The sequence below is a fragment of the Oncorhynchus mykiss genome, chromosome 6 (assembly GCF_013265735.2).
Source record: "Oncorhynchus mykiss isolate Arlee chromosome 6, USDA_OmykA_1.1, whole genome shotgun sequence".
NCBI classification, from domain to species: domain Eukaryota; kingdom Metazoa; phylum Chordata; class Actinopteri; order Salmoniformes; family Salmonidae; genus Oncorhynchus; species Oncorhynchus mykiss.
Genome location: NC_048570.1, coordinates 62,467,014 through 62,494,812, shown reverse-complemented (window position 1 = coordinate 62,494,812; position 27,799 = coordinate 62,467,014). Strand labels below are relative to the sequence as shown.

The window sequence follows — 27,799 nt, the reverse complement described above, 5'->3', positions numbered from 1 at the left end:
CTACTGATGGGGCAAGCCCACAACCATGTGATGCACAGACAGGTGACAATTAATTGACATTCCCTCTCGTCATATTTGACAGACAGGTAAGCAACCACTATTGACAAGGGCGTGGGTAGATTCCGTCCGCGGGAAGATATTTTTATTTAATCCAAACAAACTTCCGTATATAGGCTACATTTATTAACCTTATTCAAATCGGAGAAGTGATTTAAAAAAAAAACATCGATTGCATTGGAGTCTTCTACACTGGACTGGCTACAAGAGAGCGACGTCGCGGGGATTGAAGTGGCGTCTGCGGGCATGGGTTTGGTGTCTGCTGTTGAGCACTGAATATGGCGGAGCAAAGGCAAGATATGTACATAGAAGGCGAGCTCACGGGAGATCATTACATGGAGGACCCGGTATGTAAGAAAACATGAGATAATTGTATTTGGCCTTGCGTGATACAAATTGCAGGCTAGCCTACTGTTTTTTTTCTTGAATGCGCAATTGATTGTAGGCTACATAACGTAGGGTCAAATGATATTCCAGGTAGCCTATTGTATTATTACTGCAGCACATATGCTACGTCTATGTTCTACCTATGTTACCTGATTGATATGACAGTTTGTAGGTTTAAACGGCATTATCTTGCCACAATATATCCATCCACTGGGGCGCGTCTCGCGCGCCTGCGTAATGTGGCAGCAGCAAGTGTGGTTCTGAACAACAATATAATTGCATCCTCAAACAACAACTTAAAACAGCTGTTCAAATAGGCCACTTGAGATGCTAGGCATCCGAAACTTCAAGGCGCTCTTATCTCATACATTTCAGACATGTTTTTATGTTGTCTGAAAGTTTTTTATTTATTTGTTAAATGGTTTCATACTGCATATTCCTACACTACCCCTATGACAATGCGTATTTCAGATGTTTTGGCATTTCCCATTGCATATAGGAGCTTGAAGCAATCAAGGCACGGGTGCAAGAGATGGAGGAGGAGGAGCGGCTGAGAGCAGTGCAGTATGAGGCAACAGAGAGACAGATCCAGGCAGGTGAGCTCCTGTTCAGCTGAGCTCCAGCTCCTGTTCAGCCTAGCCAGCTGGCCCACACCTGAGCCCATCTGCTGGGCTGGCCTGACACGGTGTGGCTCACATGAGCCTCATCATTGCCCAATGAGACGAGCAGTGAGCCGCAGCGTTCCAGAAGGTTTTTATCATTGCCCAAGGCCCGGCAGCCTCTATTTCAGGTTATCCCTTCCTCTGACGGAATGGGGCTGTCGTCTTGCAAACTCCTCTTGATAAATATATCTAACTAGTCCTCAGTTCCTCTTGGTGGTGTTGTAATTAGTTGCATTGTGTTTGATGTCTTTCAATTTCTGTCCTGTGCAATATGCTCCAGTGTTCTCTTCTGTTCAAAACAGCAGGAATGTTCTATACAATGACCCATGAGGAAAGGATAGATGCTGACAACAGATCTGTCTATGTGGGAAATGTAAGGTTTATTTTTTTAAATTAATGTCTACATTTAGCATTCATGTCAAGTTATACACAATTCATATTTGATACGATATCCACACAGTAACCGAGGGTCCTCATGCATAGACTCATGATATTTTATGGACATTAAACAGGTGGAGTATGGTGCCACTGCAGATGAGTTGGAGATCCATTTCAATGGCTGTGGTCCTGTCAACAGAGTAACCATCCTTTGTGACAAATTCTCTGGCCATCCCAAGGGGTGAGGTTAACTATCCATCCCATCATGTGGGACCTCAGTTTCAATGCCAAGTCCAATTACATGGTTTATGCACCATTTTATTTGTTTCTTGGACATTTTGTTAACTTTGCTGACATTTCTGTTAACTTATACACAATCACATACTCAAACTGTTAACGACTTTCTTTCTCCCAGTTTTGCATATATTGAGTTCCATGACAGGGACTCAGTGCAGACTGCCATGAGCCTGGATGAGACGGTATTCAGAGACAGAGTCATAAAGGTTAGTAGGAAGGGAAACCTGAATTCTAAACTCAAAACACACTTGATAAAGTTGCACATTCATGAATAAATTGAGCAGAATTAAGTTTCCCTGTTAATTATGATTCCAGGTCTTTTAGTAGGTATTTTCTGTGGCCTTTGCATTGCAGGTATTGCCTAAAAGGACCAACATGCCAGGAATCAGCACCACAGACAGGGGGATTCACAGAGGTGCTCGATCCAGGGGGCGAGGTTTCCACCCACCCAGATACAATGGGTATCAACAAGGCAGGTTCCGCTACAATACTGGCCCTGCCAGGTCAGTCTCACCACACCCCTACGGGCCCCCAGCTGGGAAGAGACACTGGGGGGTTCCTGAGCACCGTGAGCAGGGCCCTAAACGGCACCCATGCCTTCTTCTCATAACCCCACCCACTGACCACTCTGGGCCGGGGCACAGTGGACACATGCACCCGCAGCAACACTACTGAATCACGTCTGGATTCAAGTTATTGTTTGATATCAACATGGAATGAGAATTTCAGGAAATCGTGTCTTGCTCGTCTCTACTCGACTCATTTGCAAATTATTTTCAATGCATGTTAATGGGCAGAAATCGAGAGAAAAGCAGATTTCAACCTCATTGAATTAATTCATATGGCAACTTTTGTTAACTGTCTCTATAAAAAGTTATTGCAACTTAATCCTAACAAGAAAGACTTTGCAATGGCCATTTTGTCCTCTTATTGTAGGGGAAATGGATGAGGCCAGCCTTGGTTTGCTGCTTAATACGGTTAAAGATTGTGCCTATGGTGTTGTTTTATTTCTTGAGCAGTTTCTGTGCCATTATTTACCCCAATAACTTTTTGAATGCACAGCCATTTGCCATGTCAGAAACTTTTTTTTTTTAAGGATGTTTTGATCAGATCACTCATTCTGTTGGTGTGGCTATCGAGCTTGTAAGTATAGTTGTTGTAAAACACCAAACACAAATGATAACATTTGGGGTGTGATTGGCTTTCTTTTGTAACTATATTGACATGCAATTGGCAGTTTGAGCGACTGAGTGGTTGCTATGTACTTGAAGCAATGTTTATCGCTGTATATAATTTGTCAACCATCTTTTGCTTTAGAAATGAATAAATGAATTACACTTGAGTGCTTATTTGAAATGGAGGTTCTGATGGACAGTTTATTTCACTGTTATACACGAGGCAACATGTAAAGGGTTTCCCGGAAATTATGTACAGATGTTCGGGAGGACAATATCAGCTAGCTTGCACCATCATTGCAGACACAATGCTGTCAAAGGCCCTGGAGGGAAAAAGGTGGAAATCACAATGATTATAGCAATTTTGATATACACCATTACATAAGTAACAGTGTAGTGGGGGTAGCTTACTTAGACTGAATGGTGTCTCCAGGATTGTAGAATGGGTTGCACATCACATCAGTAAATGAGTTGTGTAGCTTTCTGAACATCTGAAGGAAAGAATAACTCAAGTAGTTTAATCAAAACTAGATCCCCTGCAAGCCATTAAGAGAAACAGAGTCAGGGGTTGACTTACACTTCTAATCTCATTGTCTCGCAGAGATGTGTTTGATGAGTCCACGACAATGACAAACTTCACCTTAGAGTTTGTCACATAGCCATATCTGGTATGTCGGTAAAGGAGTATACATACAATTTGATAGAAAAATTATGAAGCAGACAGAAGTGTAATATACCATTTTATCAAATGAGGATACACTTTGTAGTCCTCCGTTGGGTACAGCAACCCAAGGTAAAGCTCTCTCTGGTCTGCCATTGCTTTGCCGACTGCTGAAATCTTCTCTTCCACCACATCCAGAGAGGTATGCACCGTGTAGTGGAACTTCAGTTCATTCTGTACGGGTACACTTCGGATGAACAGAGGATAATTCTAACAGAATAGAGAATTAATTAGTGTAACCTTCCATAATAAAACCTCAATTCATAATTCGGGCCAAATACTTGCAGATAGAATATATATGGTGCTGGACCACAGTTTGAGGGTGTGCAATCTTTTGTTCCAGCCCAATAACACACCCGAGGGCTTAATGATGAGCTAGTTTGTTAACATTGGGTGTGTTGGGCTAGAATTTAAAAAAACTCAACCTTTGGTTTGGACCAATATTGAAGAACAGCACTGATCTGCACATCAATTGAATACGAATAGCGAGCTTCGTCTGAACCTTTAATCTGAAGTCTGACTTGATGCATTATTATTGTATGCTTATCTCTCAAGTAAACTCTACGACATAGGCTACTAACTAGCTAGTCAGTTCTAAATAAACCATACTCAATTTAGCTAACTAACTAGTTAGCCCAGCTGGCAAGCTACTACCTAGCCTTATAGCATCACAGTCACCACTCAGGTTCGTAGAGGGGTTGGGTTAAATGCGGATGACACGATTCAGTTGAATGCATTCAGTTGTACAACTGACTAGGTATCCCCCTTTCCCATTGGAGGCTAGTACATAAAAAATAGATGCAAATTACATTCCATCAAATGTCGATGTAAATAGCATTCTTGTTTCATTTTACCTCTTTAGCGATGACAGCTATACAGACCGCCATCTTGGAATTATGCCTGCCAAGACGTATCACGTGACTGTGTGTGCTAGCTAAAGACAAGCCAGATAACTTCAATTTCTCCCCTAATTTTGTGTAACTGTTCATGGAAAATAACGGGACTTGTGTTTTTAAGCGTGTCAACATCGCGTAGTAAAGTCAGCTAAACCCAATTGAATATGCGCAAGTGTTGCGCTAAAAAAGCTCGTGAAAGCAAACAATGAGAAATGGTCATGTGCTTCCTGAATGTGTTATCATGTGATACTTCCTCATCGCTTTCTTCGTCTTGCTTTCTGCAATGGATGTCTGTCTAATTCAAACTTTGATATTGTTTTGTAGTTTAATATGTTGTTTTTGGGCAGATACTCCTTCAAACAAGTCGACTCCGAACATTATCATCATTCTTATGGATGACGTAAGATGTTGATGCATTTTTAGTTTGGGGAGTGTTACTTTTGGGGGATGAGACTTGGGGGATCTCGAAAACCTGTAGCATGATTACTCTAATGGAATGCTGACATGACTGGATGTGTCCTCTCTGATTATATACCACGTATACTTGAAATATATTGACATACAATAATACACAGCATGCCAAAATATGCTTTGTATTTGGTCTCTGTCAGGAAATGGTAACCTTTTCTCTGCAACTCTATTTGAGATGTTGTGTTCTAATGTAAAGGCTGCTTATCATAGCATAATGATCCACTAACATTTGACAGCTTGTTCCTCTAATGTTTTTAGATGGGCTGGGGAGATTTGGGAGTGTTTGGCCAGCCCTCCAAGGAGACCCCAAACCTTGACTCCATGGCTGCCCAAGGGATGCTGTTCCCCAACTTCTACACAGCTAACCCCCTCTGCTCTCCATGTGAGTGTCAGCTACATACATGTCGTACTTTATTAATGTCCCAATTCTTCAATTCATAGATATAAAAAACATATTACACTGATTATAAAGACATAAGGGATTCAAAGTCTGAATAGCTAGTGTGGTACCAATTCTGGATAGGAATTGGCACCACATGCATAAGAACCTGACTGTCAGTGCAACAATCAATGATGACAATTCAATAATATTGTGATTGTCATTGAAGAGGAATAGTTGCAGTGATGGTAACGTCACTGTGATTAAGTGGGATTTGGTGAGTGGTAGGTGCAGGCATCCTTCAAAAGCCTTTTGAAACAATGTGACGCATACATCAGAAGCCTAAGCTGTGTGTGTCTGGGTGATAGAGGGGAGAAGACTCATTATGCTAATAGGGATAATACACTATTGAAATATGCTAATTATACCTAATTTGGGAATTTGAATAAACGTGTTATGCAAAATAGATCGACCCTTTTCTTTTTTCTAATTAATATTTAAGCAAATAAGACCTAATCAATTGCTTATCTCATATGTGTGTGTGATGTGAGTGCCTGAAGGAAGCCAACTGCATCATACCTGGCTATTTGAATTAACGCCACGGAGAGGGTATTAGAGGATTCAGCCACTGAATGTTAATTAGAAGTGTAATCATATACTGAAATGGTACGTGGCTTAATCACAATATCCAGGGTGAGCTCCCATATACACTACCATTCAAAAGTTTGGGGTCACTTAGAAATGTCCTTGTTTGTTTTTTTTAAAGAAAAACATATTTTTTGTCCATTAAAATAACATCAAATTGATCAGAAATGCAGTGTAGACATTGTTAATGTTGTAAATGACTATTGTAGCTGGAAATGGCTGATTTTTAATGGAATATCTACGTAGGCGTACAGAGGCCCATTATCAGCAACTATCACTCCTGTGTTCCAATGGCACATTGTGTTAGCTAATCCATGTTATTCATTTTAAAAGGCTATTTGATCATTAGAAAACCCTTTTGCAATTATGTTAGCAGAGCTGAAAACTGTTGTCCTGATTAAAGAAGCAATAAAACTGACCTTCTTTAGACTAGTTGAATATCTGGAGCATCAGCGTTTGTGGGTTCGATTACAGGCTCATAATGGCCAGAAACAAATATCTTTCTTCTGAAACTCGTCAGTCTATTATTGTTCTGAGAAATGAAGGCTATTCCATGCGAGAAATTGCCAAGAAACTGAAGATCTCGTACAACGCTGTGTACTTCACCCTTCACATAGCAGCGTACACAGGCTCTAAACAGAATGGAAAGACGAGTGGGAGGCCCCGGTGCACAACTGAGCAAGAGGCAAGTACAATTGAGGGTCTAGTTTGAGAAACAGACGCCTCACAAGTCCTCAACTGGCAGCTTTATTAAATAGTACCCGCAAAACACCAGTCTCATCATCAACAGTGAAGATGCGACTCCGGGATGCTGGCCTTCTAGGCAGAGTTGCAAAGAGAAAGCCATATCTCAGACTGGCCAATTAAAATAACAGATTAAGATGGGCAAAAGAACACAGACACTGGACAGAGGAACTCTGCCTAGAAGGCCAGCATCCCGGAGTTGCCTCTTCACTGTTGACGTTGAGACTGGTGTTTTGCGGGTACTATTTAATGAAGCTGCTACTTGAGGACTTGTGAGGTGTCTGTTTCTAAAACTAGACACTCAATTGTACTTGTCTTCTTTCTCAGTTGTGCACCGGGGCCTCCCACTCCTCTCTCTATTCTGGTTAGGGCCAGTTTGCGCTGTTCCGTGAAGGGTGAAGTACACAGCGTTGTACGAGATCTTCAGTTTCTTGGCAATTTCTCGCATGGAATAGCCTTCATTTCTCAAAACAATAATAGACTGACGAGTTTTAGAAGAATGGTCTTTGTTTCTGGCCATTATGAGCCTGTAATCAAACCCACAAATGCTGATGCTCCAGATACTCAACTAGTCTAAAGAAGGCTAGTTTTATTGCTTCATTAATCAGGACAACAGTTTTCAGCTGTGTTAACATAACTGCAAAAGGGTTTTCTACTGATCTATTAGCCTTTTAAAAGGATCAGTTTGGATTAGTTAACACAATGTGCCATTGGAACACAGGAGTGATGGTTGCTGATAATGGGCCTCTGTACACCAATGTAGATTTTCCATTAAAAATTAGCCGTTTCCAGCTGCAATAGTCATTTACAACATTAACAATGTCTACACTGAATTTCTGATCAATGTTATGTTATTTTAATGGATGAAAAATGTGCTTTAAAAAAAAAAAAAAAACAAGGACAATTCTAAGTGACCCTAAACTTTTGAACGGTAGTGTATATATTTTTATTTGAAAATATAGCCTGACGCAAAACCCAAATGCAAAGCTCAACTTGGTTCATACATACAGTACCAGTCAAAAGTTTGGACACACCTACTCATTCAAGTGTTTTTCTTAATTTTTACTATTTTCTACATCGTAGAATAATAGTAAAGACATTAAAACTATGAAATAACACATATGGAATCATGTAGTAACCAAAAAAGTATTAAACAAATCAAAATATATTTTAGATTCTTAAAAGTAGCCACCCTTTGCTTTGATGACAGCTTTGCACATACTTTTTTATTTATTAGTCTTTTTGTTATTTTTTTCCCTTTATTTCTTTATTATTACATTTTTTACCCCCTTTTTTCTCCCCGATTTCGTGATATCCAATTGGTAGTGATAGTCTTATACCATCGCTGCAACTCCCGTACGTACTCTGGAGAGGCGAAGGTCGAGAGCCATCTGTTTTCCGAAACACGACCCTGCCAAGCCACACTGCTTCTCGATAAAATGCTTGCTTAACCTGGATCTAACTAGTTATATACTGTGGAACTTTATGTAAAATCACATGCAGCCTCTCCCACTTTAACTACGCATTCAGCTGATCATTTAAATTGTTTATCAAAACATGATTTTGATGTCTCTTATCCAATACTCCTTAGCCAGAGCTTCACTTCTGACAGGACGATTACCAGTTAGGAATGGATTCTATACCACCAATGCCCATGCCAGGAATGGTGAGCTCTAACTCTCTCTTTTGAGTTATATTTTCCTTGCTGCTTTGCCACACAAATTAATGTAACCCCTGACCTTTGCAGCCTACACACCCCAAGAGATAGTAGGAGGGATCTCAAGGGATGAAATTCTATTACCACAGATACTGAAGAAGAAGGGTTACGTCAACAAGATCATCGGCAAGTGGTGGGCACCATTCATTTTTATCTAATTTGAAGTGGTAACAATAGTGACAATTCTAATTCTGTGTTTCTCCTTCCCCCATCATTTGTCCTGGCCTAAGGCATCTTGGCCACAGAGCTCACCACCTACCTCTGGAGCATGGTTTTGATGAATGGTTTGGTGCTCCAAACTGCCACTTCGGTCCCTACAACAGCAGCGACAGGCCTAATGTCCCGGTCTATAACAACTCTCAGATGGTGGGAAGGTATACATACACACACACACACACCCTGCACACACTCCTACTCTCACTCACTCACACAGAACAGAAAACATAAAAATCCTCTCTCCCGGACTCTTTCAGTGTTTGGCTCGGCTGGCTGCTCCTCTGAATGAGGATAGTTTTTTTTTACTCTTCTCTGTACCAGCTGCGCTTGTGTATTCCATTTTCCGCCCATTTGTTTTCCCCAAAACAGCCATATGTGTATTCGGGGTCATTGGCGCTAGCAGGCGGGCGCTTTTTGCGCTTAGCCGTGGGTTTAATCAGCATAGCGTGCCTGAGCCTGGACAGACGCACACACACGCACCCAGGAGACGGCAGGTTGCGTTGGCGGTGTGTGAGGACACCTGGAACAGCCCGAGCATGAGAGAGACGACGGGCGCTGCTGCGTCTACTGTTCCACGCTTCAGTACTATCTCATAACAGTTCCCCTGCTCTTCAGAGACTTCTCAAATCTGCTTCTCTAAACTTCCCTCTAATCACAGCCTGGGAGGACAGGCTTCTCAAAGTCTGCTGCTGGGTTTTTGGAATAAAACGGATTGTTTATTAAATAGTGTTGTGTATGAGTCCTATTGATAACTAATAACTATTGTACTTATGTAGATGACACGGAAACTAATGAACTACATTTGTTTTCTAGATACTATGAGGAGTTTGGGATCGATAAGAAAACTGGGGAATCTAACCTTACACAAATCTACTTGGAGGTAAAGTGATTGCGTGGCAGACGTCTGTCCCAGTTCTTCCTTACAAATACTACTTGTTGTAGGAATTTCCAGGTGAAGGAAAAGGAGACCAGTCATTGATAAAGTCAGTCACAATCAATCCAATTGAATTACCAGTTACCACAGGGAGACGACTCCAGCACAGAAGCGGAGAAAATGTCTAACTGGCCTTCTCTAAGCATGCCCTTCTCTAAGCATGCCCTTCTCTAAGCATGCCCTACCTGCCCTTTATATTCTAATCTCACAGCACCAATGTTCTGTAAACACTGAGAGGCAGGTAGGAAGTCACAACATCAGCTGCTACAGAATCGCAGTGTCAGAATATAATGACAATCCATATCTTCTGTCCTTGTACCTCTAGTCTGGCGCCAATCACCATGAACAGATATGAGAACAATCCATAACATTCACTATCAAGTCTAGTGACCCATCAACCCATACACAAATTAGTGTCCCAAATAGAACACTGGAAATCATGTGTATTATATAAAGGGAAAAATGATAATATGCTAAGCATTGTGTTAATTACTTTTCACTGAATATGAACTTTATTCATCTTAAATCTTCCCATTACACTACTGTTCTCTGTCAGTTTTGTAGTGAATTTTCTGGATGGTGTCTGGTCTGATAGCAGACTATAATCTAATTTCTTTCCTTCCAGGAGGGCCTTGACTTCATATTTCACCAGAACATGGCCCAGCGGCCATTTTTTCTCTACTGGGCAGCAGATGCTACGCATGCTCCGGTCTACGCTTCAAAACGGTTCCTGGGGAAGAGCTCGAGGGGGCGGTACGATCACAACACTTGAAGCTACAATCATAAAATGTCAATAATAAAGCCATATCTAGAAAATGACACTTGGCTGCAAAGTCTTACACAGAGACATGTGATGTGTTGCTGACAAATCATGGAGAGTTTCTCCCAGAGCAGAGAGTTTGGACACTCTCTTGGTTATTAACCTGTATCATTGCTGGCTTTGTTGATCTGGCTATTATAGGACCTAATTAGTAAATTTCTCTTGATGATTTTCTACCCCGGTACAGTATTTCTGTTTTTGTACAATGTTTACCAAACTGGCTTGTTGTTTTAAAACTCTGCTTGAATCTCTGGGACTTAGGCCATTGATTTAGGGGCTTTGTGAATGTGTGAAGTGGATGAGCTGTGCCTGCAGCAGTGTTACGGGGTGGGGAAAGTCATTAGCATGAGCCACTGCGTATTCTACTTGGTGATCAATCTCTCATCTCACACCTGGAAACGTGAGCGGAATTAGATGCCACTTGGAAGAACAGAATCACAGTATCAACATGAAGATTCAAAATCGAAATGAGAAAAATATTGTAATAATGAAGAGAAGAAAAAACCTGTTTCCTGCTCTGAGGATATTGTCAATTAAATGTAGATTTTTCACACCCCTTTGCCCCTCTGTGGTAGTGGTGAGGGTTAAGGGATGTGTTGCTCGTCTGGGCTCAGGTCACTTAGTATTCCTCTCAGTCTCGGTGAATACTCAGGCCTCACTAAGCAGGCATTTCTTCAGAATGCCAAATGAGGTTTTTGTTGACAGAGAAATGGATCAGAGATGAAAAGTGTTAGCCAGGTGCCTGGGATAGGTGGCTCACACTGAGATGGAATGCTTTTCCATTTTTTTCCAACAGGCTTTTAGTCCATGTTTTTTGTGTGAAAACTCTTGTTGCTAAATATCAAATGATTTTTAGTAAAAACCTAATTTACCTCCATGTTTTCTAGAATAATGTAGCTTGGTTGCTGGGTTTGCCTAGCCCTAGTGCCTACACATATCTGTCTGTCTGTCTGTCTATGGTGAGTGGGATTGTGCATTTGAAGTTCCTGAGATCCTGTAGTTTGAATGACTTGTGTGCGTACTGCAGGTACGGTGATGCAGTGATGGAGCTGGACTACAGTGTTGGACAGATGCTGGCCTGGCTGCGTGCTCTGGGCATCGACAAGGACACCTTTGTGTTCTTCACCTCGGACAACGGAGCCGCAGTGATGTCCGGCCCCAAGCAGAGTAAGATCTGCACAACATCTCTCAACTCATGATACCAACAAATGCAATTCCATGCTTCTTTCTTACAGTTCTTGTATACATGCCTGTATGGATAGATGTGAGTAATGTACTCTTATGTCTATGAGTAGTATGTGTGGGTATTTTCTTTGTTTGGGGCTCCTTTCAGTTGTGTTTAAAGTAAGTTGTTTTAGTAATCTCTTTTATCATGGTGCTTAGCGTGTGAGTGATGTGTTTCTGTCCCCTGAGGTGGCAGTAACGGCCCGTTTCTCTGTGGGAAAGAAACTACGTTTGAGGGTGGAATGAGGGAACCTGCCATCGCCTGGTGGCCTGGACACATCCCAGCAGGCACGGTGAGAACTCTCTCTTTCTCTCTGTTCTACCTGTCTGGAACATCTCCAGGTTCTAGGTGTTCTACTTGTCTGGAGTTGGGGAACATCTCCTGGTATTTACACACAGCTGTGAGACACTGAATTGCTATATGTCTGTAAGCAGCTGGGTTTTCAAGCAGGTACCACATTAGAAAGTAATTACAATTAGTCATTTCAGTAATCGTCTCTCTCATGTCATTGTAGTTCTTTCTTTCGTTTGTGTATCAATGTCCTCAACATCATCACAGCTCATCTCTCCCCAGGTGCTGGCATTGCAAACACAAACACACCATTTTTTGTTTGTTTGAATGTGTGGGTGTGTATGTGTGTGCAAGTGTGGACTTTTGTCAAATACTTTTTTGAGGTGGCAAGGTTCATCTTCTTACCCCCCCCTCCCTTTCCTGTCTTCCTCCTCTGTGAGCCTGTGAGGAAGACTTTCCCCCTGATCCGCTAAGCCTGTGCGTTCTGCAAATGACTTTTAATTGTATTAGGGGCAGCTGTGACACGGGGCTGTGGCGCAGAGGGATTTTTTCTGGAGGAGCGAGCGGAGGAAGCAGTCTGTAGGCTGAAGTAAGCCCTGCCCCCGGCTCATATCGGAGGGGTGTGCTGTGGCCTGATAGCGCTGCAGAGTGGCGAGGGAGAGGGGGATTGGGAGCATCTTAAGCGGCTAATCTGTTTGTGTGTTTGCTGAGGTTGGATTGAGCTGTAATGAGGGCTTCTGTATCTGAATATGCCAGGCACACAGGATAAAGGACAGGAAAAAAAGTAAAGGGGTGGTTGGGAGAAGAGAGGGAAGGGTGCACCCGTTGCAGTGCTCTACAGGGTTGCTTCTGGAAAAGATGGCAGTGCCAGGGAGGTAGGGAGAGTTTTTGTATGCAGGGTCTTTGGTGTGCTGGTGCAGTGCCATGACAGCCCAACCTCTATGTACGTTTGTCTGTAGCACCTGCTGGTGGGTTAACTAGAGAAATGACTGCAGATGAAACACTTCTGAGAACAGAGTATTGTGAATGAGGCACCGCTGTTATGCTGATGAACAGGGATCATCGACTAGATTCAGCCGCAGGACGATTTTGTCTTGAGAGGATGGTCAGAGGCCGTAACATAATTACAAATCATTTCTAGACTGCAAATTGACCGCAAGAAGCCCAAACAGATATAATATTTGACTAAAACATAATAATTTCAAACCTTGCTTACATTTTGTATACAATCTCATACATCTCTCTATTGTGCGTGGGAATACTCTATAGATTTCCAAAATTTAAAATCACTTGGAGCTGATTTGTTGTTTTTTTTTTGTCTTTTTATGTTCAACAATAAAAAAAAATATAATAATACATTTGGCCCGCGGGCCGCCAGTTGGGGAACCCTGCCGAAAGCCATCTGTGGCTTTATTCTGTGGATTGGGCAGGAATACATGGGACTAGCTCCTTTGACAAAGCAGCTTTGTTGTATGGGTTTCGTTTCATCTCCCTGCTGTTGGGGAGGATGGCCAAAGAGATGATTTCCCTCTCTGTTGCTTTGTGCGGTGCTGACATCTCTCTGTTCGTCGGCACATTGAAAAGTTTCATAAGCCCCGAACATAAACGCTGTGCATAATGAACGGCCACACGTGCCACATCGCTTTTATTAGGTGGATTGTTGGTACGGGGACCAGCAAACATTAACAAGGCCTACTCTAAATCGTTTCAGATTAAACGTGTTTTCAGGTTAAAAACTACAGCTGTTATATCATATCAACTCGTCATTGACGAAGCTGACACACTGATAGGAGTCATAGGTTTGGTTTGTCCAGTTTCAGTTTAGGCTAGGTAAAGTTATCTTCTAACATTCTCACACTTATTAAAATAATCTTCGACAGAGGAAGAGGACTCGATTACTACAATCCGTGTGAACGCCAGTGCACAGTATTGCACAGTGATTTGATAGATTAAAGTAACAAAAAAAGTTAATCCGTGTGTAGATAAATCTAGCATGCCATCGTGACTGTACGGCACGTAGCACTAATGAAAGTGTTAGTTGTTATTAATATTGAGGGACAGAGAGAGTTTTGGGAGATGTGTTGGAATGAGAGAGATGAGGTTGATGGCGGGAGCCGGGCACAGGTTCACATTCCCCTGGTGACTGAGGGGCCGCGTTGGGATGAGGCTGGCTGGGATGGAGGGGGAAAGGGAGGGCTTTTCCCCCAACGCTGCTGCTGCTGCTGCCACTGTCACAATCCCTTTTGTTGTGTTTATCAGCTGGGAGACACGGAGCCTGAGTGCGTTAGACGGGGATAGCAGGTCTGCCACGTCAGATAACTACCACCAGGGTTTAACCAAGAACCACACAGACAAAAGGCTGACAAAAAGAGTAAATACAGAAAGAAATATACAGAATGGAGAGAAAAGTGTAAATGGAAATAAATGGGAGATAATGAAATGGTGTCTCAACTATTTAGACTTAAAAAAAAAAAATGGATAGCTTTTTTTTTGGTTGAGGATTTAGGGTTGTCTGTGCTACCTGGTAGTCAACTTCATTAATTATCCTTTTTGATTTCTCTTGTTTTTTTTTAACATCGTGTGTGTGTTAAGCGTGAGAGTGCAGATAACGGAATGTGTTGCGGGGCCCTTTCTGGCTGGTGCAGTGGCTGCGGGAGAAAAAGGAATTCATTTTGGTAGTGTGTGCAGGCAGCTGATAGGAGCATGGCGGCGCAGCTGCTCTGGGCTGATAGCACTATCTGATTGTGAGCGTGCCGTCTCCCTCAAAGGGCTGCTCAGGAGAGAATGGAATGGAAGATCAAGGATGACAGTGAAAAAATTGCATTTTATCTGAAAATAGTTCAAAGTTTATAAATAAAATAAAGCTTTTCACAGGGACTGTGGAAGGGAGATAAAATAGCTAGCGCTAGCCCGGGCCTCATCTTCTCTCTTTCTCCTCACTCCCCCTTTTCTCCTAATTTACAGAGGCGTTTGTGAGGTTTATAATAAACCTGCGAGCGCAGATTATAGAGGAGACTGAAGAAATGCATCATCAGGACTCACCCCCCCCCCCCCCCCCCCCACCTCCACTCCACCCAATACGCTGAAATGGTGGGCTTTCATAGGGGGCGCGTGCACACTGTTGGCCATTGTGCTGTCGTGTTGGGTTTCATGCATGGAGAGGGATCCCTTGGTGTCTCTGCAGGCTTCTGGTGTATCACAGCCTCCCAGTAGTGTGAATCACTCTGCTCTGAGAAGTTCTCTCTGCTCCCCAGCCTTGCTCTGATCACTGCGCTTCACAAGGCTGCCGCGTTTCGCTGTTCACGGTCCTGACATGGACACTCACCACATCTTTGGAGAAGACGCTCAAGCATTTTGACAGGATAGTAATTGATTAAAGCAAATAAAGTGTTGTAATTTGGGGAACAAAGTTTTAGTATTTGTAATTAAATTGATCAGTTTGTGCATCGATCTGGTACGTATGGATGCCCATGCAAGCCATCTAACTTCCTGCAACAATCGCTGTTAAACTTTCATGTCAGCACCCATAGACAATGTGATTCTATCTGGATTTGAATTCCAATGTGTTACGGTTCAATACAAGGACTCTTTCTCCCATCTCCAGGTGAGCCAACAGCTGGGGACTGTGATGGATCTGTTCAGCACCAGTCTGTCTGTGGCAGGCCTCAGTGTTCCAGATGACAGGCTCATAGATGGACTGGACCTCAGCCCTGTCCTCCATAACAACACACTCATCAACAGGTTAGAACTCGCAGCTGAAAGAGGATTAAATGGCCCTGTCAGAGGGATTCATTCATGTAAGATAAGGTGATGAATATGATGTGTTATGTATACTGTTTGTATACTTGCCCTCCTAACTTGGTCGGTACACATAACTTGAACTTTTGACCAGCAAAATCATGGACCACTCAATAAGAGTTTCATCACATGCAAGTCTGAAGTTAGGATTTGGCTGTGAGGTCAGCTATGCCCTCTGCTGGTCACGGTACTTTGGGAGTTTGTGCCCCTGCTGTAAGATGGGCGGGCGGATGTAGGCTTTGGGAGAGCAGCGGCGGCGGTGCCCCCTGTAAGGAGGCTGCTGGCCGGTGCCCAGGGAGAGGGACCACCCTGGTGGATAAGGTGTTCCACCAAGCACATAATGGGATGAGCCATGGCAGCGTGGTGGTGGGGTGCAAGCCTGCGAGGGAGGGCCAGGCACTGCAGCACAGGGGGAGGGGGGTTCTGGAGCTGAGAGAGGGCTGCTGCTTATCACAGGAATCCAGCAGTCACCAATCCCATTTCACACCCAACAGGCCCATCTTCTATTACCGCGGCAATGAGATGATGGCAGTCAGGGTTGGGCCTTACAAGGCCCACTATTGGACGTGGAGCAACTCGTGGGAGGAGTTTAACCGGGTGAGTCCCTCTTAGTGACTGTATTGTGTATTTCGCTCTCTCGCTCTCTCTCTGACTGTAGATTATCTCTCTGTCTCTGTCTCTCTCTCTCTCTTTCATCCCCACATCCTCAGCAAGCCATCCACAGTGCTCTATAAAAACACACATTTGGTAGTCAGTGTTATCTTGAAAACAGCTCATCAAGTGGCTGTTGTGTACATCAGTGGCTAATGAATATTAATGAGGACACCCCACTTCACCAAAGTACTATCATTAATCAGCACTGGCTGTCGCTGGTGGAGCGTTCTCCCCTCCTGTTGAGTATCCTGCTCTCCCCTCCTGCTGAGTATCCTGCTCTCCCCTCCTGCTGAGTATCCTGCTCTCCCCTCCTGCTGAGTATCCTGCTCTCCCCTCCTGCTGAGTATCCTGCTCTCCCCTCCTGCTGAGTATCCTGCTCTCCCCTCCTGCTGAGTATCCTGCTCACCCCTCCTGCTGAGTATCCTGCTCTCCCCTCCTGCTGAGTATCCTGCTCTCCCCTCCTGCTGAGTATCCTACTCTCCCCTCCTGCGGCGTATCCTGATCTTCCATCCTGCTGAGTATCCTGCTCTCCCCTCCTGTGCCCTGAGAAGTAAGAATGTGTTCTCTCCTTCTCGAGACACCCTTTAAAATATGTCCTGCTCCTCTCCCTCAGAAACCTCTGTTTCAAACGTGCAAGTTTGCATTATGCCCCATCGGTTGCTTAAATTGCTCTCTCCTAGAGGGCCGCTGAATCAATAGCAGCCTCCTTTATCAGCTCATGTGAACTGGAGTGGAACTTCACAAATAATGGCGTCTGATTGCCTGTGTGTTGCCTATCGATTGGTATGTGTGCGTGTGTCCATGAATGTGTGTGTCTGCGAGCAAAAGATGGTTTGAAGGGGAGGCTCTGGGTCTCCAAAGCTGTGGCTCTGAGAGTTAATGTGTCGGTTCTTCACCAGAATGGGCAGCATGCATTCAGAGCTTTACAATGACCCTAGACCTTCACATCTCACCCGAGAGCATCCATCACACAGAAAAACCACTCTTTATTTCAAGCGGTTTTAAATGGGTCTGAATATTGTGCTGAAACGTTGATCCATCATTCAAGCTTACTATTTTCTCACCAGTTGTAAGTAATGTTGCGCATTTACTATTTATGTGAAGTAAAAAATAAAACAGGGATGGTGTGTCTTTCTGAACTTGATATTCAATTATGGCTTAATAGCCATGAGCTCTACTGTGATTTTACTGGTAAAATCCAAGAGATTTGGTGATGTGCAAAATTAGACATTTCACAGGGTTAAGTGGATTTCATCAAACACTCTTGTTGGATGGTGTGGTAATGGTGTGAGGTATGTGTTGGGAATGGGAACGGTCTGTGTCTGATGTTATCTGCTCGGCCTGGTCTTTGGTGTGTAGCATACATTTAATATGACTCTTTTTATATAATATTTTTCTTTGAGGAAAATATGAAACCAAAATTCTACTTTTGCATTCCATTTTATGTCCCTTGATTCCTCCCCTCATCTTATAATGCTGGCTACTTTACTCCATCTTTAAAAGAACATTGCTGTACGATCTGCTATCTTAATACCATGAGAGATATGGAGTTCTGCTGTGTCTTTTTCTTGGATACAGATTAAAAGGGCTTTCTCACAGTTCAAGGGGATTTAGGCTCTTTTACATTTCTAAGACCAATGCACAGAGACTGCTTCAGGACACTATGTAGGCAAGTCTGGATCATAGTGCGCTATGCAGTGTACTGAAGTGAGGTGTGTGTGTGTGCTCGTGCCTGTGCTCCTTTGAGCGAGGCTGCTTGTAGTCCCAGAGGGGAGTCGGTAGAGTGCCTTACAGATGAGTGCTCTCTCAATATTAGTCGTGTTGCTCACAAGGGCACCTGAGAGGTCTCTCCAGGGGGTCTGGAGGGGGCTGTGACTCAATCAGCCTTTGTCAGAGCCAGGCTGCTACCCCAGAGAGAGGGGGGGGGGGGGAATAAGGGAGCAAGCCTGCACACATTTGGGGGTCGGCAGGACAATTGTAACAGGCCATGGCCCCACATTCTGACTGGCAGATAGAGTAGCCACATACAGTTGAAGTCGGAAGTTTACATACACTTAGGTTGGAGTCAAGTTGACTGAGTTGACTGTGCCTTTAAACAGCTTGGAAAATTCCAGAAAATTGTCATGGCTTTAGAAGCTTCTGATAGGCTAATTGACATCATTTGAGTCAATTGGAGGTGTACCTGTGGATGTATTTCAAGGCCTACCTTCAAACTCTGTGCCTCTTTGCTTGACATTATGGGAAAATCAAAAGAAATCAGCTAAGACCTCAGAAAAAGAATTGTAGACCTCCACAAGTCTGGTTCATCCTTGGGAGCAATATCCAAATGCCTAAAGGTACCACATTCATCTGTACAAACAATAGTACCCAAGTATAAACATCATGGAACCACACAGCCATCATACCGCTCAGGAAGCAGACGCGTTCTGTCTCCTAGAGATGAACACACTTTGGTGCGAAAAGTGCAAATCAATCCCAGAACAACAGCAAAGGACCTTGTGAAGATGCTGGACCCACTGGAATTGTGATGCAGTGAATTACAAGTTGGAAAAATGACTTGTGTGATGCACAAAGTAGATGTCCTAACTGACTTGCCAAAACTATAGTTTGTAAACAAGAAATTTGTGGAGTGATTGAAAAATGAGTTTTAATGACTCCAACCTAAGTGTATGTAAACCTCTGACTTCAACTGTATATCCACAGTAAAACGAGTCCTATTTCGACATAACCTGAAAGGCCGCTCAGCAATGAAGAAGCCACTGCTCCAAAACCTCCATAAAAAAGCCAGACTACGGTTTGCAACTACACATGGGGACAAAGATGGTACTTTTAGGGGAAATGTACTCTGGTCTGATGAAACAACAATGGAACTGTTTGGCCCTAATGACAATTGTTATGTTTGGAGGAGAAAGGGGGACGCTTGCAAGCCGAAGAACACCATCCCAACCGTGAAGCACGGGGGTGGCAGCATCATGTTGTGGGGGTACTTTGCTGCAGGAGGGACTGGTGTACTTCACAAAATACACTGCTCAAAAAAATAAAGGGAACACAAACAACACAATGTAACTCCAAGTCAATCACACTTCTGTGAAATCAAACTGTCCACTTAGGAAGCAACCCTGATTGACACTAAATTTCACATACTGTTGTGCAAATGGAATAGACAATAGGTGGAAATTATAGGCAATTAGCAAGACACCCCCAATAAAGGAGTGGTTCTGCAGGTGGTGACCACAGACCACTTCTCAGTTCCTATGCTTCCTGGCTGATGTTTTGGTCACTTTTGAATGCTGGCGGTGCTTTCACTCTAGTGGTAGCATGAGACGGAGTCCCACACAAGTGGCTCAGGTAGTGCAGCTCATCCAGGATGGCACATCAATGCGAGCTGTGGCAAGAAGGTTTGTTGTGTCTGTAGGCATAGTGTCCAGAGCATGGAGGCGCTACCTGGAGACAGGTCAGTACATCAGGAGACGTGGAGGAGACCGTAGGAGGGCAACAACCCAACAGCAGGACTGCTACCTCCACCTTTGTGCAAGGAGGAGCAGGAGGAGCACTGCCAGAGCCCTGCAAAATGACCTCCAGCAGGCCACAAATGTGCATGTGTCTGCACAAACTCCATGAGGGTGGTATGAGGGCCTGACGTCCACAGGTGGGGCTTGTGCTTACAGCCCAACACCGTGCAGGATGTTTGGCATGTGCCAGAGAACACCAAGATTGGCAAATTCGCCACTGGCGCCCTATGCTCTTCACAGATGAAAGCAGGTTCACACTGAGCACATGTGACCGACGTGACAGAGTCTGGAGACGCCGTGGAGAACGTTCTGCTGCCTGCAACATCCTCCAGCATGACCGGTTTGGCTGTGTGTCAGTCATGGTGTGGGGTGGAATTTCTTTGGGGGGCCGCACAGCCCTCCATGTGCTCGCCAGAGGTAGCCTGACTGCCATTAGGTACCGAGATGAGATCCTCAGACCCCTTGTGAGACCATATGCTGGAGCGGTTGGCCCTGGGTTCCTCCTAATGCAAGACGATGCTAGACCTCGTGTGGCTGGAGTGTGTCAGCAGTTCCTGCAAGAGGAAGGCATTGATGCTATGGACTGGCCTGCCCGTTCCCCAGACCTGAATCCAATTGAGCACATCTGGGACATCATGTCTCGCTCCATCCACCAACGCCACGTTGCACCACAGACTGTCCAGGAGTTGGCGGATGCTTTAGTCCAGGTCTGGGAGAAGATCCCTCAGGAGACCATCCGCCACCTCATCAGGAGCATGCCCAGGCGTTGTAGGGAGGTCATACAGGCACGTGGAGGCCACACACACTACTGAGCCTCATTTTGACTTGTTTTAAGGACATTACATCAAAGTTGGATCAGCCTGTAGTGTGGTTTTCCATTTTAATTTTGAGTGTGACTCCAAATCCAGACCTCCATGGGTTGATAAATTTGATTTCCATTGATAATTTTTGTGTGATTTTTGTTGTCAGCACATTCAACTATGTAAAGAAAAAAGTATTTAATAAGAATATTTCATTCATTCAGATCTAGGATGTATTATTTTAGTGTAAGCTTTATTTTTTGGAGCAGTGTAGATGGGATCATGAGGAGGAGAAAATTATGTGGATATATTGAAGCAACATCTCAAGACATCAGTCAGGAAGTAAAAGCTTGGTCGCAAATGGGTCATCCAAATGGACAATGACCCCAAGCATACTTCCAAAGTTGTGGCAAAATGGCTTAAGGACAACAAAGTCAAGGTATTGGAGTGGCCATCAAAGCCCTGACCTCAATCCTATTGAACATTTGTGGGCAGAATTGAAAAAGCGTGTGTGTGCAAGGATGCCTACAAACCTGACTTAGTTACACCAGCTCTGTCAGTAGGAATGGGCCAAAATGCACCCCACTTATTGTGGGAAGCTTGAGGAAGGCTACCCAAAACCTTTGACCCAAGTTAAACATTTTAAAGGCAATGCTACCAAATATTAATTGAGTGTGTGTAAACTTCTGACCCACTGGGAATGTGATGAAAGAAATACAAGCTGAAAGAAATAATTCTCTCTACTATTATTCTGACATTTCACATTCTTAAAAAAAAGTGGTGATCCTAACTGACCTAAGACAAGGAATTTGTACTAGGATTAAATGTTAGGAATTGTGAAAAACTGAGTTTAAATGTATTTGGCTCAGGTGTATGTAAACATCCGACTTCAACTGTAGGTAACAGTCACAGGCATACCGTAGCCCCAGGGCAGAGAGAACACGTTGACAGGTTTGAGGTGAGGAAGACATGATACTATATACTAAACAGATATAGTCACACACACTATACACCATGTACTGTACACATCTACACTCAGCTCCCTTGCACAGATTCCTCCATATCTTCAAACAGAGAGACGGCATCAGGGTCAGGTGTGCAGTGATTGGGTCGGTCTGTAGGTGGACATCATTGACAGCACAATGCATCTTGCCATCCATTTTGTCTTTTTAATTGCATTTTCTTTTCAAGGGCACTTTCTCAGGGTCAGTTGAAGTAGGTTATCTGTTACCACCACAGTCTCCATTGTCCTCTATAAAGTGGGCGTTTAGGAGCTAAAGATATATTGTGTATGTTTGTGTGTCCACTCTAACAGGGCATTAACTTCTGTCCAGGACAAGAGGTGGCAGGCGTAACCACCCACACCCAACAGGAACACACCATGCAGCCACTCATCTTCCACCTGGGGCGGGACCCCGGGGAGAAATACCCTATCAGGTGAGTGCTCACTAAAACAAACAAAGATTCCCTGGTGTACTGTTCGATTGTACTGAACGTAAAGTGAAAGGCAAGGGAAATATAGACCGGGCTTGGTGTTGGCCAGCCAATCTCCACACAGCTCAGCAAACAGCAGGCCTCTGGTTAAATAAGAGAAGACAAGAGCAGAGGAGGAGGAGGAGGGGGTTGTGGGATGTTGGTGGACAGGATCTATAGGGTCAATACTGATCCAGTTGTGGGAAAGAGGCGCGGTGAGGACTGAAGATTGATCTGTGCAGCCCCAGACTGGCTGATTAAACGCTATTCTTTGTGATTGCAAATAGCTCTTTAAAGCTCGCTTTCTTGCCTCAGACCCACTGCCAGAAGTTAAAATTGCAAGACAAATTGTTCTTGTATAAATCGAGAGTGCTGTTTAATGGACTTTTGTGTTCATTCGAACATGACCCCGTATCTATAGTTAAAATTGTGTAAAAAAAAAAACAGTTGGGTGTTGCGTTAGTTTTGATTTAAAATAGTGATGGTAATGATGGTGTAAAAATGTGGACAAAAATGGCCTTGAGTACAAAAGAGGCATTATTATTTTTTACTTCACTTTTTTATCGGCAAAGACACTCATAGATGAACAAAAGCGTGACACACATTCATATAGTTTTCATAATGATTTGATGAGGGAATACAATTTCCTATTATCTAGCTTTCTCTCTGATCCGTCTTCATTCTCCTTAATGTTTTCTTCAGTCGGATTAGCTCCTGTCCCCCAGGCTGTTTCACACCCTCTGGCTGGCGCCCTCCCTTACCCTCTCTCTCTTTCTCTCTCTCTCTCTCTTCCTCTCTCACTTTATCACTCTCTCCTCCTAATCTCTCCCACACTCCTTTTTTCACTTGAAGGGAGATGGAATAATTAAACATTCATGTTGTTTTTGATCAGCCCATCTCATCTCGGCTCTCTTCTATTCATTCCGCATAATTAAAAACAGAAAAATCTATAGCAGTGTTTTGTTGAATGCGTTGAAGCGTTTATTTGGTCGTGTCCCAGACTTCTGGAGAGGAGGAGCTGGTTTGGCACCTGGAGAGAGGACCCTGCGTCCCCTCTCCCCTCTCCAAGTGGGTGGGGGTCATTGGGGTGGTCTGTGAGGTCACAATATTCCAGCCCCATCTCTTCAGCCCCAGTAATGATACCCAGCCACCCTCCACCCCCACTGCCCTCCCTCCCACCTCCTCCCTCTCTCTGTTTCCCTCTCTCCTGTCTGTGTGTCAGGCAGGCTGCTGGCCATGTGCTCCTTGGGCACCCAGCTGGACCGGCTGGCCATCATTAATCTCTGTCTGCACCTAAAGAGCCACTTAAGATGATGTAGGGCCTGTCTGCACACATACCTTCAGTTGTGTGGCAGGCTGATACTACAGCAGTAACACACGCTACCCAGGCAGTCGCTCCACTGTCCCAGCCTCTTAGGATACATGGACACACTCACTAGAGACCTGCTGCAGGAATCCAGGGGAATACAGAAGATGCTTTTCCATTCATTTCGGAGTTAGGATATTTCATATTTTGTGTTTCTCATTGATGTACAATAACAAGACCATCACAAGCACACAGAGATCAGCGTTCTACCGCTGTGAGACATTTAGAAAAAACATTTATTTTTCCGATTGTCAGTGAATTTTCAGACTGTACATGAGCACATAATTGTTCTTATTGGTCCTCTTCTATTGGTGTGGTAGATGACTCATGTGGTTAGTAGATCAGTGGGAAGGTGTGGCTGACTGGGTCCAGTGTATAGTAAGACAGCCCAGTTCTCCCTGCCTGTGTCCCAGTGGGACTGGACTTAGCCCTGCCTCCTGCTGCTCCGGCTCACTTCCCCTGGGCCCTCGTCACCCTGTGCTGAGCACTTAAGTCCCAGCCTGCCTCGGGCTAATGTAGCAGGCAGCCCTGCACACTCTGGCCTCATCTGCTGCCGACAACCACTTCAGCCCCCAATCAATAGTCTTCACCCGAATTGCTCAATTTCCACAGGAGGAGGAGAAAGGGCTGAGGTATTTGATTGTCTCTTCAATTCCCTCTGCTTGATGCCTGCCTGTGTGTGTGTGTGTGGGTTCGCTCTACCAGTGGGGTTATGAATCACTAATCAGAGTGTAGTGACACACCTGAGCAATGTCGCCTTCCCCCTGGGTGTCATGCATTATAAATCAAAAGAGTTCATTTGCATGCAGCGTTATTATTATTATTATTCCAGTTTTTTCTTTAACACCAGTGAGCTAAGGGTTCTAGTAATGATAATGAGGCTGTGCTGACTGGAGTTTTCTTTATTTGTGGAGAGGGAGGAGAGAAATAAAAAAACATGTTTTTATCTATATATTTTTAGGGTTAGGGTGCTCAATGCATAGACAAAGAATAGTCTTAACTCAAAAAGGGCTGAGTGTACACTTTGCACACCACACGAAGCTGCTGAGAGGGGGAACGGCTCATAACAATGGCTGGAATGGAGTAAATGGAATGGAATCAAACGCATGGAAACCACCATGTTTGATACCATTCCATGATTCCGTTCCAGCCATTACTATTTGCCCGTTCTCCCCAATTAAGGTGCCACCAGCCGCCTGTGTTGCAGACTGCGTTTGGTCTGGCTCTGATGTATGGTTCTAATATTTAGTGAGATAAAGCAGCTTCAGAAGTTATCTGAAAACGAATCACAGTGATCAATACAGAGCAGAGAAACAGATAGGATGGTAATGAAGTCTTCATTTTGATCAAGATATTGTCTTTGGTCCATGAAGCAGAATTTGTGATTTCAAATACATACATAGTAAAATTTTGTCTGAAATGAAACACTTGTTTCTATAGAAACCTTTACTCATTAAAGATATGATCAAGGCCGTGGTATGTTGTGATTCTGAGTCATTGCACAGTATTGCGTCACCACACAACCATAAGAAATAACCAGCAAGCCAAGGCGGAGAGCAGATGGTAAGTTTAGACCGCCATGGCCTTGTTAAGAACCTAAAGGATGAGTTGGGGTTGGGGAACACTGGAGCAGTAGAGTAGTGAAGGTGGGAGAGCAGAGGGTGTGAATATAGGACTAGCACAGGCTGAGGGAGGGGGGGAGCAGGTGATATTGTGTGGCGGAAGCCCCACTGCCCTCTGGGAGGGGGGGGTGAGCCGGACAGGACCTGGGGTTATTATACTAATTGACACTTCACCTCGCACACGCGCACACCCTCCCCAGGGGCCAATCAGAGAGCTGGCTTTGGGGAGGGGCGGGGGGGATGGAGCTGGCACAGGTGCTGCTTGCGACTGTATTATGGGTGTAATTGCACTGGTGATATTTGTCTATCCACGTGTCGCGCCACCAACCGCCCACTCCCCCCAAACACACAGAGCCCATTAACCCTACAGGTCCTATTGAGAGCAGTGTTCCTTTGAAACACTTCAGGGCCTCTGCGTTTTACACACTGAATAGAATAATGCACAGAGGTGCTCCGCCGTGTCCAACAAGAATAATTGAGAGACAGGGGATGGGAAACATGGCCCATCCTGCTGAGGGCAGCCCCGAAGGGGCAGTGTGTGTGCGTGTATACGCTTGTGCATGAATTGGTAGGTGTGTTTGCTATCAAAAGGCTCTCGAATGAGTTAAGCTTGTCGGCTTTAAACTAGCGTTTCAGTCAATAGTGTACATTCGCTATGGATTATATCAGTTGTTTAAAGGCAGGCAGGTGTCATACAATGATAATAGATAGTCATTTTAGGCTGCACAGCACAGACTAAGCTGCAGATTTATGAAACCGATTTCTGAAAAAATGTTTTACTAATCATACAGAGATTGTTTTACACTGGTCTATATTGTAGGCCTACTGTGTTTTGTGTATGAATGTGCAGTTGTGTGAGCAGTGACCTTCTGTCATCTGTCTATATGCTGTGACCGACATCTATTCTCTGTGTTAAATTGTATAACCACGCCATTGGTGTGGTGTGTGTGGAAGAAAGTGAAAACCTGAGTGTTTGTCCTTGACCACGCTCTAATTGGAGAGCCTCGTGCATTTGTTCAGACATTTTAGGTGAATCTCTGTGTGTGTGTGTGTGTGTGTGTGTGTTAGTGTGTGAATACAAGATGTGGTTGCATGCCTTTACTGTGCTGTTGTAATTCTAGATGTTGTGGCCATATGCCAATATTGCCTGACTGTTATGTTTGTATGTGTGGTGAGTGTTTTGCACAACTACTTACGTCTGTGTGTTTCTCTGCAGTGCTGTGACTAAGGAGTACCAGGATGCACTGAGTCGGATCACAGCAGTGGTAGAGAAGCATAAGAAAGGTCTGGTACCAGGTGTGCCCCAGCTCAATATGTGTGACATGGCTGTCATGGTAAGATCAATATTTCACAGAATGTCCATTCCCCATGTATCATATTTTTAAAACTTGTTTCACATGATACATTTTATTTCATATTATTGTTCTGTGGCTTTTTTTTTTCGGTGTTAACATCTCTGTGTTCTTTCTCAAAGAAAATTATTTTAGAAAATAAATTGAGGAAGTGCTTGCTGTAGTGACACCTTTTCTCATTTCCTCTATCTTTTCTAACGCTGAATTCTTTCAGTAACATCGTGGACACAATTTCAGATTTGTTACCAGAGTTATATTCTTTCCCTTTGTTTGTAAAATAATAGACTCTCTTATTGTTATTTTGGAAAAACACAGCAGTGTGATTCTTGGACCTTTTGTCCCAGCAACTGTTTTGTGGACTTTAGCTGCTTTTGGAAAAATTAGGGAGTGTTTGTCTCATTGGTTTTGGTTTTTACAAAACAGCTAAAAAGAAACATTGCTGTGTATGCTCATTGCTAAAGCACTGTTTGTACATCAATGTGAGATGTGTAGCATCAGCTCCCCCATGTGGTTTCCTTGGAGAACATAATGTAAATCATGTTCAGCTCAGGTGAATGAATGTATAAGAATGTTTTCTGTGGGTTCTTTCACTAACAGAACTGGGCCCCTCCAGGATGTGAAAAGTTAGGAAAATGCCTTAAAGCACCCAAGTCACAGCCCTGGAAGTGTGACTGGCCGCACTAGCTATCTGTTTCAGAGCCACCCTGGGAAAAGGGAGGATGTCAGCGAAGATGCTGCCTTGATGAAGAGCCATTTTCAGGAATTCAACTTGAATGTCTATTAGCTTTTAACTTGGAATGTTGAAACAGAACAGCATATGGTTTGAATGAAGGACATAAACAATGGGACGAATGCTGTCTGGGTTCCATATGATTATTAATAGAATGAAGCTGATTTGCAACTGCTTTTTTTTATGATGCCATCTATGTAGATGTTTTTCTCTCTTTACTTACTTATGCACTATTGTTTAAGACTTATTGAAATAGGGCAAAACCTTTTTTTTTCTCCAACTGGAATAAAAACATTTTATCCTACTTTTCATCTCTTATGAGATGGTTTTTAGTGTGTGACAGATCAAAGATTTCTGTGTCAACCGATGGGTCGTCACTTGCTTCCACAGTCAGTCGTAATAATATTAATTTATTAAACTTTGAGCGCTTTTTATAATATAAATCTCAAAGAGCTTCATAAATAAACAAGCAATATA

General features: G+C 43.7%; 3 protein-coding genes across 9 annotated transcripts; 2 read left to right on the top strand and 1 right to left on the bottom strand.

Annotated features, from left to right (window-relative positions):
• The first annotated feature begins 8 nt into the window (after positions 1 to 8).
• pabpn1l (PABPN1 like, cytoplasmic) lies at positions 9 to 3,137 on the top strand. Of its 2 annotated transcripts, none has more exons than XM_021607126.2 (6): positions 9 to 404; positions 944 to 1,040; positions 1,412 to 1,479; positions 1,619 to 1,725; positions 1,900 to 1,987; positions 2,136 to 3,137. In XM_021607126.2, exons 1-6 carry the CDS (start codon positions 336 to 338, stop codon positions 2,454 to 2,456), a joined length of 750 nt encoding a protein of 249 aa, XP_021462801.1. In that variant the 5' UTR covers positions 9 to 335; the 3' UTR covers positions 2,457 to 3,137. The 2 variants fall into 2 exon arrangements, with proteins under 2 accessions (XP_021462801.1, XP_021462800.1); XM_021607125.2 differs by having other exon boundaries at positions 1,409 to 1,479; positions 2,136 to 3,123.
• Positions 3,125 to 4,731, bottom strand: LOC110526300 (trafficking protein particle complex subunit 2-like protein). 2 transcript variants are annotated; one of them, XM_021607128.2, is made up of 5 exons: positions 4,103 to 4,318; positions 3,715 to 3,887; positions 3,534 to 3,621; positions 3,368 to 3,447; positions 3,125 to 3,279 (listed from the first exon to the last, which is right to left on the bottom strand). In XM_021607128.2, exons 1-5 carry the CDS (start codon positions 4,205 to 4,207, stop codon positions 3,234 to 3,236), a joined length of 492 nt encoding a protein of 163 aa, XP_021462803.1. In that variant the 5' UTR covers positions 4,208 to 4,318; the 3' UTR covers positions 3,125 to 3,233. The 2 variants fall into 2 exon arrangements, with proteins under 2 accessions (XP_021462803.1, XP_021462802.1); XM_021607127.2 differs by lacking the exon at positions 4,103 to 4,318 and adding an exon at positions 4,532 to 4,731 and having other exon boundaries at positions 3,127 to 3,279.
• On the top strand, positions 4,666 to 27,627 carry LOC110526298 (N-acetylgalactosamine-6-sulfatase). 5 transcript variants are annotated; one of them, XM_021607124.2, is made up of 14 exons: positions 4,666 to 4,973; positions 5,303 to 5,426; positions 8,404 to 8,478; positions 8,560 to 8,662; positions 8,760 to 8,903; positions 9,559 to 9,625; positions 10,305 to 10,432; positions 11,527 to 11,666; positions 11,913 to 12,016; positions 15,620 to 15,756; positions 16,308 to 16,410; positions 22,095 to 22,216; positions 26,457 to 26,574; positions 27,190 to 27,627. In XM_021607124.2, the coding sequence occupies exons 1-14, from the start codon at positions 4,857 to 4,859 to the stop codon at positions 27,274 to 27,276; spliced, it is 1,569 nt and encodes a 522-aa protein (XP_021462799.2). In that variant the 5' UTR covers positions 4,666 to 4,856; the 3' UTR covers positions 27,277 to 27,627. The 5 variants fall into 5 exon arrangements, 4 of the variants coding, with proteins under 4 accessions (XP_021462799.2, XP_036836537.1, XP_036836538.1 ...); XM_036980641.1 differs by lacking the exon at positions 4,666 to 4,973 and adding an exon at positions 5,054 to 5,190; XR_002473917.2 differs by lacking the exon at positions 27,190 to 27,627 and having other exon boundaries at positions 4,814 to 4,973; positions 22,114 to 22,216.
• The last annotated feature ends 172 nt before the right edge of the window (positions 27,628 to 27,799 follow it).

Excerpts from the sequence above, each read along its gene's own strand:
- pabpn1l (XM_021607125.2), top strand. The coding sequence starts at position 336 with ATGGCGGAGCAAAGGCAAGATATGTACATAGAAGGCGAGCTCACGGGA. Across the intron at positions 405-943 it reads ATCATTACATGGAGGACCCG|GAGCTTGAAGCAATCAAGGC; the intron begins GTATGTAAGAAA and ends CATTGCATATAG. Across the intron at positions 1,726-1,899 it reads TTCTCTGGCCATCCCAAGGG|TTTTGCATATATTGAGTTCC; the intron begins GTGAGGTTAACT and ends TCTTTCTCCCAG.
- LOC110526300 (XM_021607127.2), bottom strand. The coding sequence starts at position 4,705 with ATGTTGACACGCTTAAAAACACAAGTCCCGTTATTTTCCATGAACAGT. Across the intron at positions 3,622-3,714 it reads CCAACGGAGGACTACAAAGT|ATATGGCTATGTGACAAACT; the intron begins GTATCCTCATTT and ends CCGACATACCAG. Across the intron at positions 3,280-3,367 it reads GGAGACACCATTCAGTCTAA|GGCCTTTGACAGCATTGTGT; the intron begins GTAAGCTACCCC and ends TTTTCCCTCCAG.
- LOC110526298 (XM_021607124.2), top strand. The coding sequence starts at position 4,857 with ATGGATGTCTGTCTAATTCAAACTTTGATATTGTTTTGTAGTTTAATA. Across the intron at positions 12,017-15,619 it reads GACACATCCCAGCAGGCACG|GTGAGCCAACAGCTGGGGAC; the intron begins GTGAGAACTCTC and ends TCCCATCTCCAG. Across the intron at positions 16,411-22,094 it reads CGTGGGAGGAGTTTAACCGG|GGCATTAACTTCTGTCCAGG; the intron begins GTGAGTCCCTCT and ends CCACTCTAACAG.